At 28.5% G+C, this 18,792-nt stretch overlaps 1 protein-coding gene across 1 annotated transcript in view; it reads left to right on the top strand.

Annotated features, from left to right (window-relative positions):
- The window catches only part of LOC107457579 (uncharacterized), a gene marked incomplete in the record, with an annotated part of 324,266 nt that overhangs the window by 286,173 nt on the left and 19,301 nt on the right, over positions 1 to 18,792 (top strand). The window contains 1 exon segment of the mRNA XM_043039022.2: positions 8,974 to 9,140. Coding sequence (XP_042894956.2) covers positions 8,974 to 9,140 — 167 coding nt within the window.

Raw genomic sequence — 18,792 nt, 5'->3', positions numbered from 1 at the left:
CGAGTAATAACTTACTTCGACTTGTATTGGACTGCCCTTTGAAAAATTTTCAAAATTAATTATTACTTTTTACGAAGGGGTCAAAAGTTTCCTACCTTAGATATGACATCATGATTATAGTTAAAGTGACTAAGTCACATATAGTAAAATTGACTGCAATAAAAAAATTACAAACACCGTTACTTTTTAGAGCAATACAGATTACTCCAACTATTAATTTATTCAATTGTTCAGAAAAAGATGCATTCATGCTTCATACTTTTTTTTTTAAATGTCACGCAAATCGTGGTTTTGGGCGTTAAAGGAATTGTAAAATAAGTTCTCGGCTTCGCCTGTCTATCATTCTATTGAATTTTAAGCACTAGCACTCCACCTATTAAATTTTATACGCTCAGTTATACTTATCAGAGTTTGCTTTCTTATTCCTTTCTCACTAGTCGTAAGATATCAGCAATATATTTCATCCATAAAATTTTATCAAGCCTTTTAGGCTTACTATGCGAGTCGATTGTTTGTAGTGAGCTCATAAAAAGGGCGTTGCTCTTGTAAAAGTCATGTATATGATAACTTTTGTGTCTTTAATCTTAATTGCATTTCCGAAGTTATCTGTCTTGTTAGCCATGTTTATGATGGCAGTGCTTGAGTTTCTTTCAAAAGGGGTATGATAAATTTAATACATGCATGCATTTAATACTATGACATATTCTGCCAAACAGGATTAGCGTGAATTTAAAGTATAAAAAAAGAAATGAACGCAACCTATACACATTTTAAATAAAACAAATCAGATATCATAATCGGCTCACTTTTATAAAATATTTAAAAATTGACATCACAGCCCCAGAATGCTTTGCACAACTAGAACATTTTTTTTTTGTCTTCTCATTTTTGTTTTGTTTTAGTACTCTGAAAAATTTAATAGCGTCAAATTTTATCACTCAGTATTTAAGAGAGTGTAGTAAAAATATTTATTTGCCTTGCTTCTTTTAAAAATTAAAAAATTTTACCGGAAGTCCTCTTACAATGCAGTGGCTCAGATTAGTGTATCGCAATGCATTCGTATCATCCAGAGAAAGTTATAAAAACGTCTTATTGTAATGCCATCTGTTGTCAATAGAGGGAACCACCGTCAGGAATAAGGTGAGTAGGAGGGAACTAAATGTTATCTGCAAATATTATAAATTTTTTTAAAAAAACTATTATGATAAAGGATTTATATTTTGAAAATAAAAGATTTAAAATTAACCTAATAACCATAAAAGGAGCAGAGGTTTCTCAGGGGATAGAATGAGGTGTTATTAAGTTCGATTCTCAGAGGTGGCTGGTTTATACCAATCTACTCCCAGCTCATACCAAACCACAATGCCCACGTAAAATACTCAATGGTAGACGGATCATGGGATAGAATCCAGTTGCCATCGGGATAACCTTGGTAAGATTTCGTAGTTACCCTCTCCATTTAATGCAATTGCGGGATTGTTCCATCAAAAAGCTCTCCACCAAGGCCTGTTTGTCCTAATTCTTGATCCAGGAGTTACCTTGTCTTCTGGGTTGGTTTGTAAATTATAAGGCTAGAGAGTTTAACATTGATGGTCATAAATTCAGAATTTTGTTGACAGTTCAACACCGGTTATAAGATAAAATAATCATATAGCGTATCGCGCAGCAACTACAGAGTTTATATTAGTCTTTTTTTCTTTTTTTCAATATCCTAACTTTCCGATTTATTTATTGATTGATTTTCCATTTATAAAATTATAATAGTCAAATGATTTAATTAAGAGAGTATTTTCATGTTTAATATGATCAAAAACTTGACATAAGTATATTTAAGGCATTCTTACAGTAACATGCCGTAAGTAGATTACAAAATTGAATTATCATCCATAATTATCAAATAAAAGAGAGCGGGGTTATATAATTTCGTTCAAAGAGAAATTTAAAGCAGAATTTTATTTATTTGCAGAATTTACAATTCGTATTTTACATTAAGCCCCAGGGAAGAATATGTATTCAAGTTTATTAAAGTTAAAATAACCATAGTTGTCCAATATGTGTAAATATATGTCATGAATTATTAATGTATTTCTTGATGAATTTTGAATTTCAATAAATTGATTTAAAATATGAAAAACTTTCCTTTTTTAAATCACTGGGGAAATTCCAGTTTAACTTTCAGTTAATTAAAAAAAATGGAAATATTTAGTTAAGTAACCTTTTTTGTATACGTCACTCTAATTTATTGTGGTGGCGACTGAATTTCTAATTATCTGAAAAAGTAATAATAATTTTTATTATATTTGATACGATTTCCATTAAATATGCTATCTAAGAAACCTTACTCTTGTTTTCATGCGTCATAATTAATTTCCTCAACTATTACAATTGCTTTCAGCCATTTAAAATTTAAATTAACGTATTTAAAATTTAAATTAACGTAGATGATTAACGAACTGATGTGATATAGATAAAGAAACTGATACATTAAGGATTTTAGGAAATTAAAACACGCCATTTTTAATTTAAAAAAAAGGTTTTACTTTGAGGGAAAAAACCTTAGAAATTTCTGTAAATAAAAAGTCAGTAAATGAAATTCACGATTCAGTTTAAGCTCAGTGCTGTTAAAATAGGTTATCATAATTATTAGACAGTTTAATTAAATGATTTGCTTAAATTTGAGATTAAAAATGAAAAAATTGACCCCGTAATGGAGTTGATTTTGAATTTTAATGATGTTTCAACTTGAATATGTTTTGTATAATTTTTATTATTTACTGACTATTTATTTGTACTTTCCTTTTACAGTCTAAGTATTGCAAAATAAAATATATTTTATTTTCGTCATTGCATGCTATAAAAGAATTTGATAAAATTTTTGAAGCAAACAAAATTTTTTATTTCTTCTTCGCACTCTTATATTTCTTCGGAATTTTAATACGAGCTATCCAAAGGAAAAGAATCACACATTACAGAAAATTTAGCTCCTTAATAATACAATAAAGATCAAACAAAACATTTTCGATCGACTTGTCAAATCTATTTTCGTTTTATAACACGCATACTTGGTAGAAGCTCAAGATAATATTCCAAGAAAAAAAGTTGGAAATGCAACACATTCTTTGAATATTATAGGCATTTTTTTTTCTTCAGTTTTCCTTAGATTATCATGAAACTTTCATTTTCTTTTTATATAAAAATTCTTTGCCTGCGCTACATTATTGATTCTGTTTTTTTTTCATCTCCAATAAGCTGTTCTTTGTAATACAAAATGAGTCATAAAATATGTATAAGTATTGCAATACAATTTTACAAATGTATGAATTTTTAAAATTTTTGCAACATTATTTAAATGTTCTTTTATGAATTTATAAAGTAGTTATTCGAATCAAGTATTAATTATATCACTATGTAAAAATTTATATATTAGTCTAAGGAAATATAAGATGAAGCAATTAAAGAGCAGTAATATTGTTATTATTTATGTTAATTTATGTGTATTGTTGTACAATGTTTAAGATTTACCAGCAATTTGAAAAATGAATCGATGAAAAACGAAAGAAGGAAAAATATATGAGCCTTGCGACCTTGTTTTTCATCCTCTCCCCCCAAAAAAACTTAGAAATCTTTTTTTAATTATTATTATGAAACTTTGGTTTTTTTTACCCCAAGATTTAAAATTAGCTACAAAATAAGTTAGGAAATATGTAATGCAATTGCAAAAGACATTGAAAACAATGTTTATAATGATAACGATCAAATGTAGTAACAGCATGCAGTATCAGGTTAAAATTAACTGACATCATTGAAAATATTGCTGTATGAATGATCTGACATACAGCAGAAAATATTGTTTTATATTATTCCATTCAGAAGCACGATTTGTTAACGAACGTTTTAAAAATTTTGAAATTATGCGAAATTTACATCTGTTTTTGTAAGTAGAACTCAGCTGCATGTTATAACTAAGAAAACTTTTATATTCGGTATCTGCGAATATTCTGTAACTTCGTATAATTCTATCACCTTATAATTCTATCACCTTATATTCGTATAATTCTATCACCGGTAGTTTTTAGTAAAATTCAATAATTTAAAAATACATGTAACTAAGCAGTTTTAAAGTAAAAACGCTGAGGAAAACATCGAAAAAAAATTTGAAATCTGCTAAATTTAAAAAAAAAATACATGGTATAACTATATTATATTACGATTTAGAAAAATCTAGATAGCAATAGAATAGACAGCAGAAACGTAGGATTTAGATAGCAATATAAAGCTTATTTAATTTATATTATAGTAATAGCTTATTTTCAATTATGCGTGTGGCCATAAATTTATTCACAATATAGTTAATAATCATCTGTGTGAGTTTAAAGTTTCAGTTGAATATGAACATGTTTCCTTATTCTTTCTTAAGGGGGACTTTATTTTTTTAAGTGTTTATATTCACGTTTGAGGTTGTTTTTAATAAATTTGTTTGGATAATATCCCAAAAATATGTTCTAAAGCACATTAAATTTTTGTGTTCCTGTGACTCACAAGTCACACTTAAACTAGCAATCAAAAATGTACTGTAAAATCCGTTAAAACGTATCTAATTCTCTTTCTATGACTCACAAACTACACTTTTACTAACAATCAAGACTGTATTCTAAAATGCATTAAAAAATCCAATTCTTGTGTTTCCGTGACTCACAGTTTATGCTTTTACTAACAACCTTTCAGCGTAACACTTTTTTGACTTATTTCTTTTTAAATTGTTCATAAGTCCTTTAATTTTTTCGTCATGATTAATTTATTCTTTATTGTAAAATGTTTCCGATACGATCACCTGAAGTAAAGTAACATTTAAATGAATAATCCCAAGAAACTGAAGCGGTAAAATAGTACCTGATTAAAAACTTCATTCTGTTCGAAAATATATATAGAAGGAAATAGCAGTCGATATGTTTTAAGGGCTCAAAAAATAGGCAAGATTTGCCGGACTTGAATGAGAAGAAACAAAATTGATTTGATGTATAAGAGGTATAGAACGTGGAAATTCATTTTACCCTGATTTGCCCCTCTCGACCACAGTGTTTTTGTTTCTTTTTTTTGTTTTTTCGGTTACAAGTAGTTTTCTAATTTTGTTTCTCACCTCTATTTTTCCATTTTACATTGGCAACTTTTCCTTTTATATTACAAATCACTTTTTTTCATTCACGTCTGGCAAATTTTGAACATGGGCGTCTATTTTTCAGTGCGTGAAGCATGTCGATTGTTATTTATATATCGACTGTCGACTTATATATTTTTGATGAGAATGAAGTTTTTAATCAGGTAAAATAACATTTATTTTTAAATTAAGACTTTATTAACTGAGTTAATAATAGTACTAATTTTTTTCGGAAAAACTTATAAAAAACGAGCAATTAAAATATCTATAGATTTAGAACATGCAAGTAAACCTATGCTAAATATCCATTTTTGTAAATATAGGATATTATATCTACACGGCGGTATATTTTGTAGATATTTGATGGTATTATGCATCATTTACTGAGCCAATTTTGTCACGGTTTTTTCATAGATGTTGAGAAGTTTTCGACTTAACATAATTATAAAAAAAACGTAATTATGAAAAAAAAATTATAGCGAGTAACTGTAGCACTGTATACAGGAGTAGACTATACTGTAAGATTGGCTCATACGTCAACTAAAACTACTTTTTAATAAATTTAGAAAATGTTATTTTGATGACTTACTATAATGCTTTTGCTTTGAAAGATGCAGTATTTAAGAACCTGTTTTCCTTAAAATCCCTTCAGAGAAAATTGTAGTTATGCTATCGCATACATTTAATTAAACGCACTTAATAATAAAAGTATTTATTTCATATTTCTAAATCTTATTAAGTATTAATGAACAACAAAAAAGGATAAAAACTGAAACTGCCTTAATTTAAATAAAATGATATTGTACTAATTAAAAATATCCTAAGCAATTTGGATGGTTTAGAATAAGTAAGCACAATCAATTTCAAATTAAGTTAATTGCGGTTAATGTCTTCTGCTTTAAATAAATTACCTTCTACTTTATTGAAAAATTAGATTCATATTTCTTCACTTTTATTAAATCTAAAAAACCAATAATATACTTGTAAAATAGTCCATTAGTTTATATCTGACTTTTGAATTAACATCGGAAAACTTTTCACCGAAAATATTTGCCGGAGGTAAATATTTGCATAGAGCTTCGATTTACAATAGCTTTTCAAAATCAAATAACTGCCAGGCATATCAGCGAGACTAACATATTAGTTTGCCAATTATTTAAGTTACTTTTTGTTTCCCAACTGAGTTGAAATAAGCCTTCGCAGTCATTAAGTTTGAAGGTTTCATTATATTTGATTGTGCTCTTATATATTAAATGCTTGGCAATTTATAATTAATCAAGCGTATATAAATATTTAGTTTTAATAAACTGCTAGGCTTTATTTTGAATGTAATGAAATATTTTGAGAAAAGAATAGTAAAACGAAAGTTCAAAACGGGAAACTTAGCTGCAATTTTTTTATCACCCTTTCGTAGATTCAATTTTATACAGTCACGAAATACTGGTTAAATTTTATTTAAAAAAGTTTTGCAAGAGATAAATTAAACTCTAAACTATCACGAGTTTCAAATACCTACCTGATTGCGTTACTTTTCTGAAAACACGCTTTAAACAGGCTCTGTAAAAAATGATACGGAAGAAAATTAGATTTGTTATTTGCATTGGAATCAGATTCGTATCTTATAACATTTCAAAAAATTGAAAACTTTTTTTTTAATAAAATTCTCTAAAGATTTTTGTTAAGGAAAAATAAAATGTTGGTTAAATGGGAGAAATATAAAATATATTCATGTTCTGGCTTTAAATATTATATATAACTTCAAAATTATATGGTAGATTTTAGTATTAAACGTATTTCCCTATTCAGAGCAGTCTACTAAAATTAGTAAACTTTTTATATTTTAAATAAATGATGCAAATTTACTTATTTTTGAGTAAAAAATGCTTAAAAAAATTTATGGCTTAATACAGCTAACTAATAGTTATTGGCGAATAAGAACTAATGATGAAGTAAAAGCTATTATCAAGCATAGAAATATTGTAAAATTCACCAAAGCACAGAGGCTTTTATGGCTTGTTCACATTGAGGGATCCCCTGACAACCAAGTGATAAAGATCGCGCATTGGAAGCCCATGGGCAATAGGACAGGAGGCAGACCAAATTAAAAAGGGATGGATGATGTCTTTAATGATTTAAAAACTTTAAAGATCTCAAACTAGAAGATCAAGGACAAGGAAAGAGCTCTCTGGAGAAATATTGTGCGGTAGACTAAGGTCTACCCTGGGCTGTAATGCCATAAAAGAAGATGAACATTTGAAGCTTATGGAAAATATTTAAAATTAAAAAAATAATAAGAAGAATAAAGCATTAAAGCAACAACTCGTAACGGATCAGAGGGTCATGGAGATTAAGGTGGTGACCAATGGCATGATAAGGACAATGTGTTCAGCATTGCGCTCAGATATCCTTTACTATAGAGGCAGCTGCAATCCATCTATCAGAAGATGGGTGGGCCTCAATTAAGGATCGAGCCCCAATTCTTCACCACGGCAGTTTAATGTCTTGTCATTGAGACTTCACAGCTCAAATTTAAATGTTTAAAAAAATTCACAAATTATCGATTGATATTGTCCTTAGAAAATGTGCCTGATATGTGAATTGCAGATGCATCCGAAAGTGCATAAATCAATTGCGTGCAAATTGCATATGCGTATGTAATATATATGCACGAAGTCTGCATTGATTTCTGAAAATGCAGTACATTATTTAAGGTGGTAAAGGGCGGCAAAAAGGTTTTATACACCTCAATACACGCAGAAAACTGTTAGGTGAATTGCGAGCAAATTGTACATGTATGTGCATTGTATATATGTGAGGTCTGGATTGGTTTCTGTAATTTTCCCTCAAGTTTGAATTTCAGAAATTTTTTTTAACGCATTGTTTTTTTTCTTCTTTTTACTTATAAACTTTAGGACAATGCAAAAATAAAAGTTAATTATTTTAAAAACTCAAGATGGTGACCTGAAGTATTTTCGTTTAATTTCTAATAACTTTTTCTATCAAAAGAACAATCTTTTTGCATAAAAGGTAGTTTTCTTTTGAATTATTGTTTTAATAAAATTGTAATTTTTTTTAAGTTATGTATGATCTTTAGAGCCACATACCATATGCAAGATACGCTAGTCTTTCTTAGCCACTTTCTTCATCTTTTATCGTCTTCTTTTCAAGCTTCCATTTTTCTTTAACAATTAATGTGATCAATGGTCAAAATTTTGAAATTGTTTGTCTTTAGCCTGTATTTATTTTTGCCCTTTCTAATTGTTAAACAAATAGTTATAGGTGAGTTGTTTTTAATTAGTTTGGTGAAAAAAATGGGATATTTTTAAACTACCGTATATAAAAAAGCATTTTTCAAAAAAAAAAATTTTTTTTTCCATATGCAAATAACAGCTTTTAAAATCATACTTGGGCTACTTGTAACACTTTTTTTCTCGTGAATGAGGATTATTTCCTATTGCTACAAAGACAAATTGCATGAAAATTATTAAAATAAATCACTAAGATCGACTATTTTTAGTCTTCTAGCTGAAACTAAAAATTGATAAAAACTTTTACTAGCAATGAGCTTCAATATTTTATTCAGAGTTGGCTATTTTGAATCTGCAACCAACACTGTATTTTTCATATACATTGAAAAAAATCGAAATTAAAAAAATACTGTTTGTCGCAAAATGAAATGAATCGTTCCTTTTAATTATAACAAAAATGTTAGAAAAATTTCTAGAAAAAAAACTTTTTGATATTGATGTTATTCAAACGGCAATACTAAAGCAATTTACTGTAAAAGTATTAAGTTAATGAATATATCTTTTTATTAGCTTTGCAGGATCGAAGCAAAGGTATTATTTTCAATGGCGAGCAGAACATGAACAAATATGGAGGACAGTATGAAATATCTGGATCATCTGTAGAATACCTAAAGACTAGTAATTCAACAGAAGAATTGATAGTTAAAGGGCCTTTGACGCAAGAACTTTATGTCTTGGTACGTTCATGTTTGAATTGATAAAAAAAAGTGGAGAAGTGGTAAGGCTTCTTATGAAGTTCACAATGCACATTTTCTCTTTTTATTCTCATTATATTTGTGATGACTTAAGTGTAAAAAATTTTAAAAAAATATCTTCTTATACCTTTTCATACCAGCTTATATTATCTTATGTCATCTTCTATTCCTTATAATAATAATAATTCTTATTATTTTAATGCAATATTCAAATCCATTTTGATTCAATTCGGATCAAATATAACACTGTTGGAAATTTCTCAGAAACATTTTTTAAGTAACAATTTATTTGTTATTTTATCATATTCAAACAAAAGAGTCAAATAACTATAAATAAGATGGTATTCAAACTGTTAACGGGGGAAAAAAACCGTTCATTAACTGCTTCTCTTAATACGTTTAAATAACCAGAATTTTATCACACTAACTGAGCCCACCTAAAGAGGCCACTTACTTCCTTGCAGCTGGGTACATATTATAGTAGAAGTCATATTATAGTCCTATATTCCCTTCAACATATGAAGAGTTTCCAGTGTCCTGCACTCCCCAATTTATGACCCTGGGCTGTTAGAATAAGTTACTCTCAGTCACGTGTAGATGGCAGCACCACAAAGCTGCTAAACTATCTCCTATGTCCAGTTAAATTTCTTTTTTATGGTTTTGAAACCATGGTAGTTGTAAATTGTAAAAAGTTAAAAAACAGCATAGCTTCGTATTCATAGTTTTTTTAATCATACTAGTTGTAAACGATTTCGAAACCATGAAGGTAAACAATGTTCTTTATCTTAAACTTCACGGGTAATTGGATTGACAGACTGCTGCCTGTTATTTTGCTATAATTTCAGAATGGAAGATTTTACAGTGCAGAATGGAGAATAGAAATGGGTAAATACCGATTTTTTTGGCAACAGTTTCAAACACTTGAACCATATAGTATTAATCTTATAATCGTATGAATCTTATTTTGGATCTTAATAAAGGATGGAAATATTATATCTTAATAAATGATGGAGTTATGAAATAAAACTTCCAATGGATTCCATTCCATGTCTGAGATGAATTGAATCTATCAATTTTCGTAGATCAAATTCGTAGTATCAATTCAAAAAAGAACTAGTTCAGGACTAATTCCAAATGAGTCAGCTGATTCAGCTAGTAAAAACTAAACGTTCCTTCTGAATTGTTTTGAATTGATACAAGAGGACCTGTTCCTCAGTTGTACTAGATACTTTCGGATACTAAGTACAATATATCAGGCGCGTTTCACAAAACTTTTTACACAGATTGATAAAATATAGGCAATTTCAAAGCATATCAAAGTAGTAATATCCATTTTATTCGTAAAAAAATGAAATATATCCTTATTTAATGATTTATTTGATATACTAGATACATTTAAGTACTAAATACGAAATATCAGGTACATTACACAAACCTTTTTATACGGATTGATAAAATTTATGCAATTTTGAAGTATGTCAAAATAGGACTCCCCATTTTATAAGAATCATTATAAGTTTTATTCGAAATAAAGTATTTCTTTAATAAAGTATTTAAAAAATTAATAAAACGTGAACTGCTTAACCTTAAAATAAACTTTATGACAGAATGTCAATATCAGGAGACTTATAACTTTGACATATTTTGTGTATCAGTTTCTAAATTAGCTATTTAAGCACAACAAATGACAAAACTGAAAGAGAAAATGCTTATTTTAATAATACTTCCAATTCAGAGTTAGAAAAAGAAATATTTAAATCTTAATTTGCGAAGGACATTATTCAATCCGTCCCTTCGTTGGTAGCACCAATTAGAAGGAGAAAGTATTTCCGTTAACTAGTCAAATCAATAGTAAGAAATATTTAACCTTTAGTTAGAATGGCATTTTCCTATCATTGTATAAAAATTAGTCAAAATTTTTTAAATTTTTGTGTGTAAATACATTTTGTAATTTTGAACAGAGTTTTAGCGTCTCTAGTTGCAACATTAAACTCCAGTACTCAATTATCCCAATAAATACCACTCCATTAAACCCCAATAAATATCCTGAATCGACGTATATCCAATTAAAATTTCCAATAAATACCAGTTATAATATTAAGTAATTAATAAATTCAAATTATATATTTATTTTTAAATGCACGATTGAAGTGAAAGAAACTTTATTTAAAAGTCAATTTTATATTATATCGTAACAAGTGAAGAAATGAATTTAAAAAATAATATATTTGAACAAAGTTATGAAACAGTGCAAAGCAATTATTGGAAAATAATTACATATAAATATTATCTCACTCGTGCAACGTACAATCGTACACCTATGAAACTCTCAGGTATTTAAAAAAAACTGTAAGCATTAATGAACTGAAGCTAAGAAGCAATTACAAACTATGCATTAAATTCATTCGCATACTTTTTTTAAAAAATTAGCTTATAACTTAACTAAATTGATTTGGTTTTGAGCTTACAAATTAAATGATAGTTTACTATTACCTCATTTATTAATTACGGTATTTTAATACTTTTCGTAATTTCAGCGTTCTTTTTCAAGAATTTGGCTAAACGGACTCAAAAACGCTGAAATGTTATTAAGTTGAAATGTGATAATTATTTTAAATAGATACCGTAAAATTCATTAGAAGAGTATATTTGTTTGAATAATTATAAATATTTGTCATAGTCTTTTTTTTCTTCTCTTTCAATCTACAAGACCATATTTTAAACTAACCGAAATCGGTGTCAAGTGAACTTTCCCCACTCCGTAAGATCAAAATCTTTATCAGTCTTAAGATCAATTTTTTTTTTTCAATCTACAAGACCCAATTTTTAACTAACCGCGTAGTTGAAATGAAGCACATTTTTTTCCCACTCCAAATGCTTTAAAATTTTCATTGACTCCGACTTCATAGTCTTGGTTCTGATGAGAAAATGATAACTGTAATTTTTGATAAATATATTTTAAGTAAGAAAAAAACGTATTGTTGTAAAATTTTTGCGAATATCTCTGGAGAAAAATTTTTTTAAGTCCAAACGATTTAGAACAAATCTAAAGAGTTATAAACATTTATTTCACAAATATCGTGATCAGAATTATAAAAATTCTATAATTGGTTTCATTTGTTTGTTTAATATGCTTGACTGTCAGCAAATAACGGAAAATACTCTAGTAAAAGAATCATATGTGCTTCCTTTGTGAGTTGTATAGGATGCGCCCCGTGGAGTGTCAAGATAACAAAGGGCGTGTCGAATAACCAGCTTTTTAGAACCCCACCTACGCCGACACTCTCCCATGATTAAAAAATATCCCCATTCTCTCTAAGTTAATACAGAAATAAATTTATGATGGGTATTACTTTACTTATAAGAACACACTTAAACTTTATTGCGTTTTAATTAATTTATAGCCGGCAGCAATTTTATTAGTAGAACGAGAAATAAATTTAATTACGATCCCCATCAAACTCGCGACGTATTTTTATTTTACTTTTTTAGTACTTTATCAATTAACCTCCAAACTTAATTATGTTCTCCAACTAAGAAAAAAGTATATTGCCAGCATAAAAATAGAACTGCTTACGAAATACTACTTACGCTTTTCGGTATCCGATTTTAAAAAGCATTAATGCTGTGTGTATTTCTTCCTATTAAAATGCCGTTGTTTAAATTAGCATATTCTCGGCAAATATAAAAATTACTAATTTCATGCTTCCTACATGAAAGAGATAAAAGCCATTTAAAGTTTATTGGTGGATTTATGTTCATAAACTTTTAACTCTTTATATGGTTGTGAGAAGTATACTTTTCCACCAACTTGAGAAATTTTTAAATGTCGAATGAATGATGTGACTTGTGCGGCTCTCTGCTGAAAACTGCAGAAAATACAAATTAAAACTAATGAAGGGCTTGGTTTACATAAATGTGAGCAACACTAAAGGTTTGTGTGGGGTCAAGAACAGAATCCAATACTGTGGGAAGTTATTTTTTCTAGTGCTTTATGCGTTCGTTCATTTGATCATTTCTCATGTTTTTTTTTTTTTTGGAAAATATAACACAAAATATGTAAACTTAGTTTTTTTATAAGCACATAAGTTCACATTTTGCACCGACCACAGTTCTGACGTGAAATATCCTCAGTGGTAGACGAATCATGGGTTAGAGTCCCCTTGCCGTCAGGATAACCGTGAGAGGTTCTCGTGGTCCTCCTTTCCGGGTAACGCAAATGCTGGTTAACTCACTCAAAAATTCCTCCACGAAGGCAAATTTCTCCCAATACTCGATCCAGGAGTTCCCTTGTCTTCTTGATAGGGTTCAAAATTGCAAGGATACGGAGTTGAACATTAGTAGTCGTAAACCCACAAAATTGAGTCGGCTGTTCAACGACGGTTATAGATATTTTAAAAAAAACGTTCAAGTTTAGAGCCGATTCCTTACAGAAAGTTAATCTTTGAGAATCCTACTCATCCTTCACGCACAAAAAAAAGAAGAAAAAAAACAGATGATTTAAAAAATCACATCTAAGCTATAATCTAAATTAACTTCTTTTTACAACTAAATCTAAGTCCCAAAAATATTTTAACACTAGCGGGAAAAAAATAACCTCATAAAGGATTAAACAAAGACAGAGATAAAAAAGAAAATTCAAAATTATTTACAAGGAGAACCATAAAAATTAAATATAATATTAATATTGAATTATTTAACAATTTTTAAGCTATGAATTTAAGGTAAAATGCTTCAAAGTGTTTATCACTACAGGGACCACTTACAACTCAGCATTTCTGAGCCTGTATCTCATTACTCTGTGTTAGAAGGTTGCCTCTCCCAGGGACAGAGGTTCGAATCGGAGATAAAGACACACTTAGCACAAAAGTGACACACTGTTTACTGCTTCAAATCATTTGAAAACTATTAAAACGTGTTCGCAATTTTCGTAAGACTTAAAACGAAAATGAAAAGTAAAGAAAAAGTTTTGCGTTTTACAGAAATTTAAACTTTAGCTTAAATTTATAATAGTATTACTTCCTGACATTTTAACCATAGGATCATGTAAGAGAACATTTATACCTTTCAGAAAGTTTAAGAAAAAACTTTTCTAAAACTAAGAGCATTTCTAAAACTTTTAGAAACTAAAGACCCTAAACAGTATTTCAAAAGATTATGAAAAACATGGAATTAATATTTTATGTACGTTTTAGTAGTGAGTGAATTTTGGATTATTCACATTTTTTTTCATTTCAATCTATGCATTAAGATGTTTCTGCTCATTGTGCCTTAATTTGATGGAAGTTATAAAACTTGTAAAGCTCTTGAATTGAAACAATTCTAAGAATAAGATAAATACAGATCTGTCATTTTTGCCAAAAGTGAGGTAGATTGTGTCAATCGATTAATATCTTTACCGTTGAAAAGAAGTAAAGAAATTTTAAATACGTATAACCTCAATTTTGTAACCTCCCCATTTTTCCTTTCCATTTCATTAAAGCAACTACTAACTAAATACAACCTCTTTTTGAACTAAATACAGATCTAGATACAAAGATACAGATCTAGATACAGAGATACAATGTCAGCTTTTCTTAAATTATTCTTAATTTAGAACTATCATTTAAAAAAAAAGACTAGCATTTAATATAGTATTTAGTTGATAAAAAAGTAAAACTATTATACCAAAAATAATTATTATATATTAATATTTGTTTCATATTCTAAAACTTTCCTCGCTATTATTTGAATGATTAAAAAGATGTCAGTGATTGCTTTGTATTAGTGGAAAAAAATCGTATTACCAAAAATGTTGAACTTTATTTTAAATAAAAATGAATTATTCCTCTTAAAATTAATCAATACATATGAATTTATATCAAGCAATCTAAGAAAAACATTTTACTTCATAAGGTTATTTTCACTTCATAATAAATTTAATACTCTTACAGGAGACTTAATTTTACGTTGCGAAACCGTCATCAGCAAGTTCCTGAGTTTGTAGATAAAAAAAAAAAATCTTTCAACAGTATTGATCGTCTCTGTGAAATGATTAACGATTAAGAAGCTTTGTTCTACACTCATTTTATTTTTATTAATTTATTCTTACAACAATTAATTATTCAAGTTTAGTTTCTAGGAAATTTTATCAGATATTTTTTATTTTTTTTAAGGACCTTATTTGTTGATAAAATTGGACAGAAAATGTACATATCAAACTAATGTTGAAGACAGAAATAAATAAGACCAAATTATTTCATGAGAAGAAAAATTAAGACTCCCTTCTCTTATTTGTTAAAAATTAAAAAAAAGATAAATTATTTTATGTTCCTTTTTAATTGAAAACTTAAATGTTACTGCTATAAGTATAACAGACTAAACAAAAGATCACTATTTTATGCATTGGATATTCCATATAAATAACTATGATTTGAGAAATCAAAGAAAAATGGAAAGATTTAGAAATGATGTCATTCCTGCGTTATGCTTAGTAACCCGAAAAGTTGTCACTAACTTTCCAAATTAGTTACAAAGGTCTTTTGCAGATGGCGCCACTACCAGCAGGGAAAACTTAGTACATAATAATAACGCCCAATCTATAACTAGTTAATATTCTTGTTCTAATTTTGAAAGAATTAAAATCACAGAATTCTTTATATTATGTACTGTAAAAGAAATAATTTTACACTTAATTAATCATTTATTACAATGAGAGTATACACAGTCCCTGGCCAAATTATCAGACGCACTATAAGAATCTATGCAAAATCATAATTATCAGGTGATACTGTACAACTTTATTGTTTTTACGCGACTAAAACTGGTTTGCACTTGTTCACGTTCGTGTATCAGTTGGATAAATTAGATATATTATATAAAAATAGAATATATATTAAATCAAGTATTATTTTAGTATATTATAATCTTGGCCAAAGATTATAATAATGAGGCCAAATCATTTGACGCACTGTAATGTTTTAATAATTGCACGTTTTGCACGAAATTATATGCAATACGTGGAGCATCGTTTATACGACGCCGAAGGGACCACCGAAAAACGTCGTATAAACGATAACGTCGTATAATCGATTTTTACTTCTAAAACTGAAACTAACTCTGTTTTCAGTTAATTTTAATGTTTAACGTGTTGATTTACATAAATTTCTAAATTAGACAAAGCAAAAAAATGACCAAAGAAGAAAATTTGCAGTGAGCAATTTGAATGTATGTTACCTTTAATTATATTTTCTTGCTATTAGTCTCTACAATGCTTTGAATAGCGAGTTGAACTTACTGCTTTCTATGATGCAATTTTAGATTTCTAATCATGGCCAAATCTAATGGCTGAAGCGCACTTGTGCAATTTGCAGGAAAAAGGAGAGCTTTTACATTTTCCGAAATAATTAGTATCGATGGGTGCGCTGGACATTGGTCGATGAATAGCAAAATTTTTCGTTTTTGCCTCTTCATAACATTGTCTAGTTTTTTCAGTCATCTAGTAAAAATTACGGTCGTCATCCAAGCATTCTTGTTGGCACTCTTTTCTGTATCATTCATGTTGGCAAATTCCGCCCTTTTTTAAAATACACAAGAAAAAATAAAAAATTAAATAAACGTGAACAAAATCTAAAAACCGACGTATAACCGATTTTGTGCGTCGTATAAACGATATATTTTTACATTAAAATGAATAGGAATGATTTGGGACCACACTAAAACGTCGTATAAATGTAAACGTCGTATAAGTGATCGTCGTATAAACGATGCTCCACTGTACTTTTATATTTAAACGTACATGTAATGGATTTTTATTCAGGAGATTTTTTTATATACTTCCTATTTATATTTATTCTTAACGTGTTGCATTACAATGTAAACCAATTGATACATGAGCATAAACAAGCATAAACCGGTTTCAGTCACGTAAAAACAGTAAGGCTGTATAGTGTCACCTGAGTAATTAAGATTTTACATAGAATCTTATTGTGCGTCTAATAATTAGGCCAGGGACTGTACAAAAGTCATTAAGTTGTAAAATTCATTAAAATAAATTTTCAATTAAATATTTAAAGTGTAAATTCAGACTTAGTTACTGACCTTTAATAATTTCAATCCTACTTTTTTTTCACTTTGCAATATGTGCCTTTAGCTACCAGCTTAATCACCTTGCCAAACTATCTTGTGCAACATATAAGCTTTAATGGTAACCAGGTCAAATGCATAGCACAACTGTATTTAAATATTATAATTCTTCACCCCTCAGCCAATCCTAACACTTTAATTCGTTTAAAACGATTTATTAACCAAATTTTTTTATCGTCTTGCTGTTGGCAGCAGCTTTGTTCACTCGGAAGTACTTCGATTAAAATTTTTAACTATTTACAAGAGATGTCCTAGATATTTTCAAAGTGCTTTTGGTATGAAATTTTACTAAATAATTTAAAATCTATCCTGCAGCTATTAAATCACACAAACCACCATCAGTATGAGTTCCGAACATTTCAGCATAGTACGCAACATAAGTATTAAAATCATTTCCATCTCTGTAGTGAGGTAGAAAATTCATCCAAATGCTACTTCCTCACGCACTTTCCGGACCGCAACTTGAGTATCGTAAAATAACTGCATGCTATTGCTCGCAAAAAGCTAGCTCCGCTACGAATAATTGGCATGACAGCATGCGGCACCATAGCACCGTTTATGTTTAAAATTTCTGCAGTCATTTTAGAAGGGATCAAAAATAAATCTAAATAGTTACTTCGTAACTAAGTTTTTTTTTCTATTAAAATACATTCTAAATAAATGCTTATATTCACCACTATTTATTACTTAAATTATTGCTTACAACCTAACAAAAAAGAAATTTAAATAAATATTTAACTTATAACTTATTTTTTCAATCCTACTAAAGTTATGATGACAACCCAACGAAATGAATAATAGCTATGATGTTGCCAATAAATAGAGAAATATCCCAGTTTATGGTGACACACAAGAGAAATATTTGTGTATATATATAAAAGAACAAACAAAAAATTTACAAAATCAATAAAAATATTGAAGCTTCCTCTATTACTGATTTGTAACTAGACTACTGGCATATAGAAATGAAAAAATTTTTCATTAAGTTCTTCAAAATATTTATATAAATAATTGTTATATTTTTATACTTATAAAGGAGTTTTCTCACAATTCAATCATACATTTTACAAAAATATTTTTCCTAGAAGGACATAACTTATTTCAGAAATAATAGAACAATAAAGCTGCACAGACTTCAATGACAAGTTAAGCCTTAGCAGACGATATATCCAAAATGTATTTGAAATTGAAAAGCTTTACAAAATCGCTAAATAAATAATTTTGAAATTGAAAAACATTTTTATTTTTTCGTGTATATCGACGAATCATTAAATTCTACCACGCTTTGAGAATAATAGTTGTTTAATCAATTTTTATCCATCTTTTTAATCTAACATAATTTTTAATGGTGATGACTATCATTAATGAAATCTCTTCAAAATATAAAATAAAGGTAATTATGTTTTATTAGTATTTAAGAGTTTTAGCTAAGTTTTCGAGTATAACGAAGCAAAATCTTTGAATTTTATGTTATTTTCATATATTACTCATTAGAAACTGAAAGGTAATT

Source organism: Parasteatoda tepidariorum, chromosome 7, assembly GCF_043381705.1.
Source record: "Parasteatoda tepidariorum isolate YZ-2023 chromosome 7, CAS_Ptep_4.0, whole genome shotgun sequence".
NCBI lineage: Eukaryota > Metazoa > Arthropoda > Arachnida > Araneae > Theridiidae > Parasteatoda > Parasteatoda tepidariorum.
Note: the sequence above shows the minus strand (reverse complement) of the source record. Positions and strands in the feature narration are given on the sequence as shown.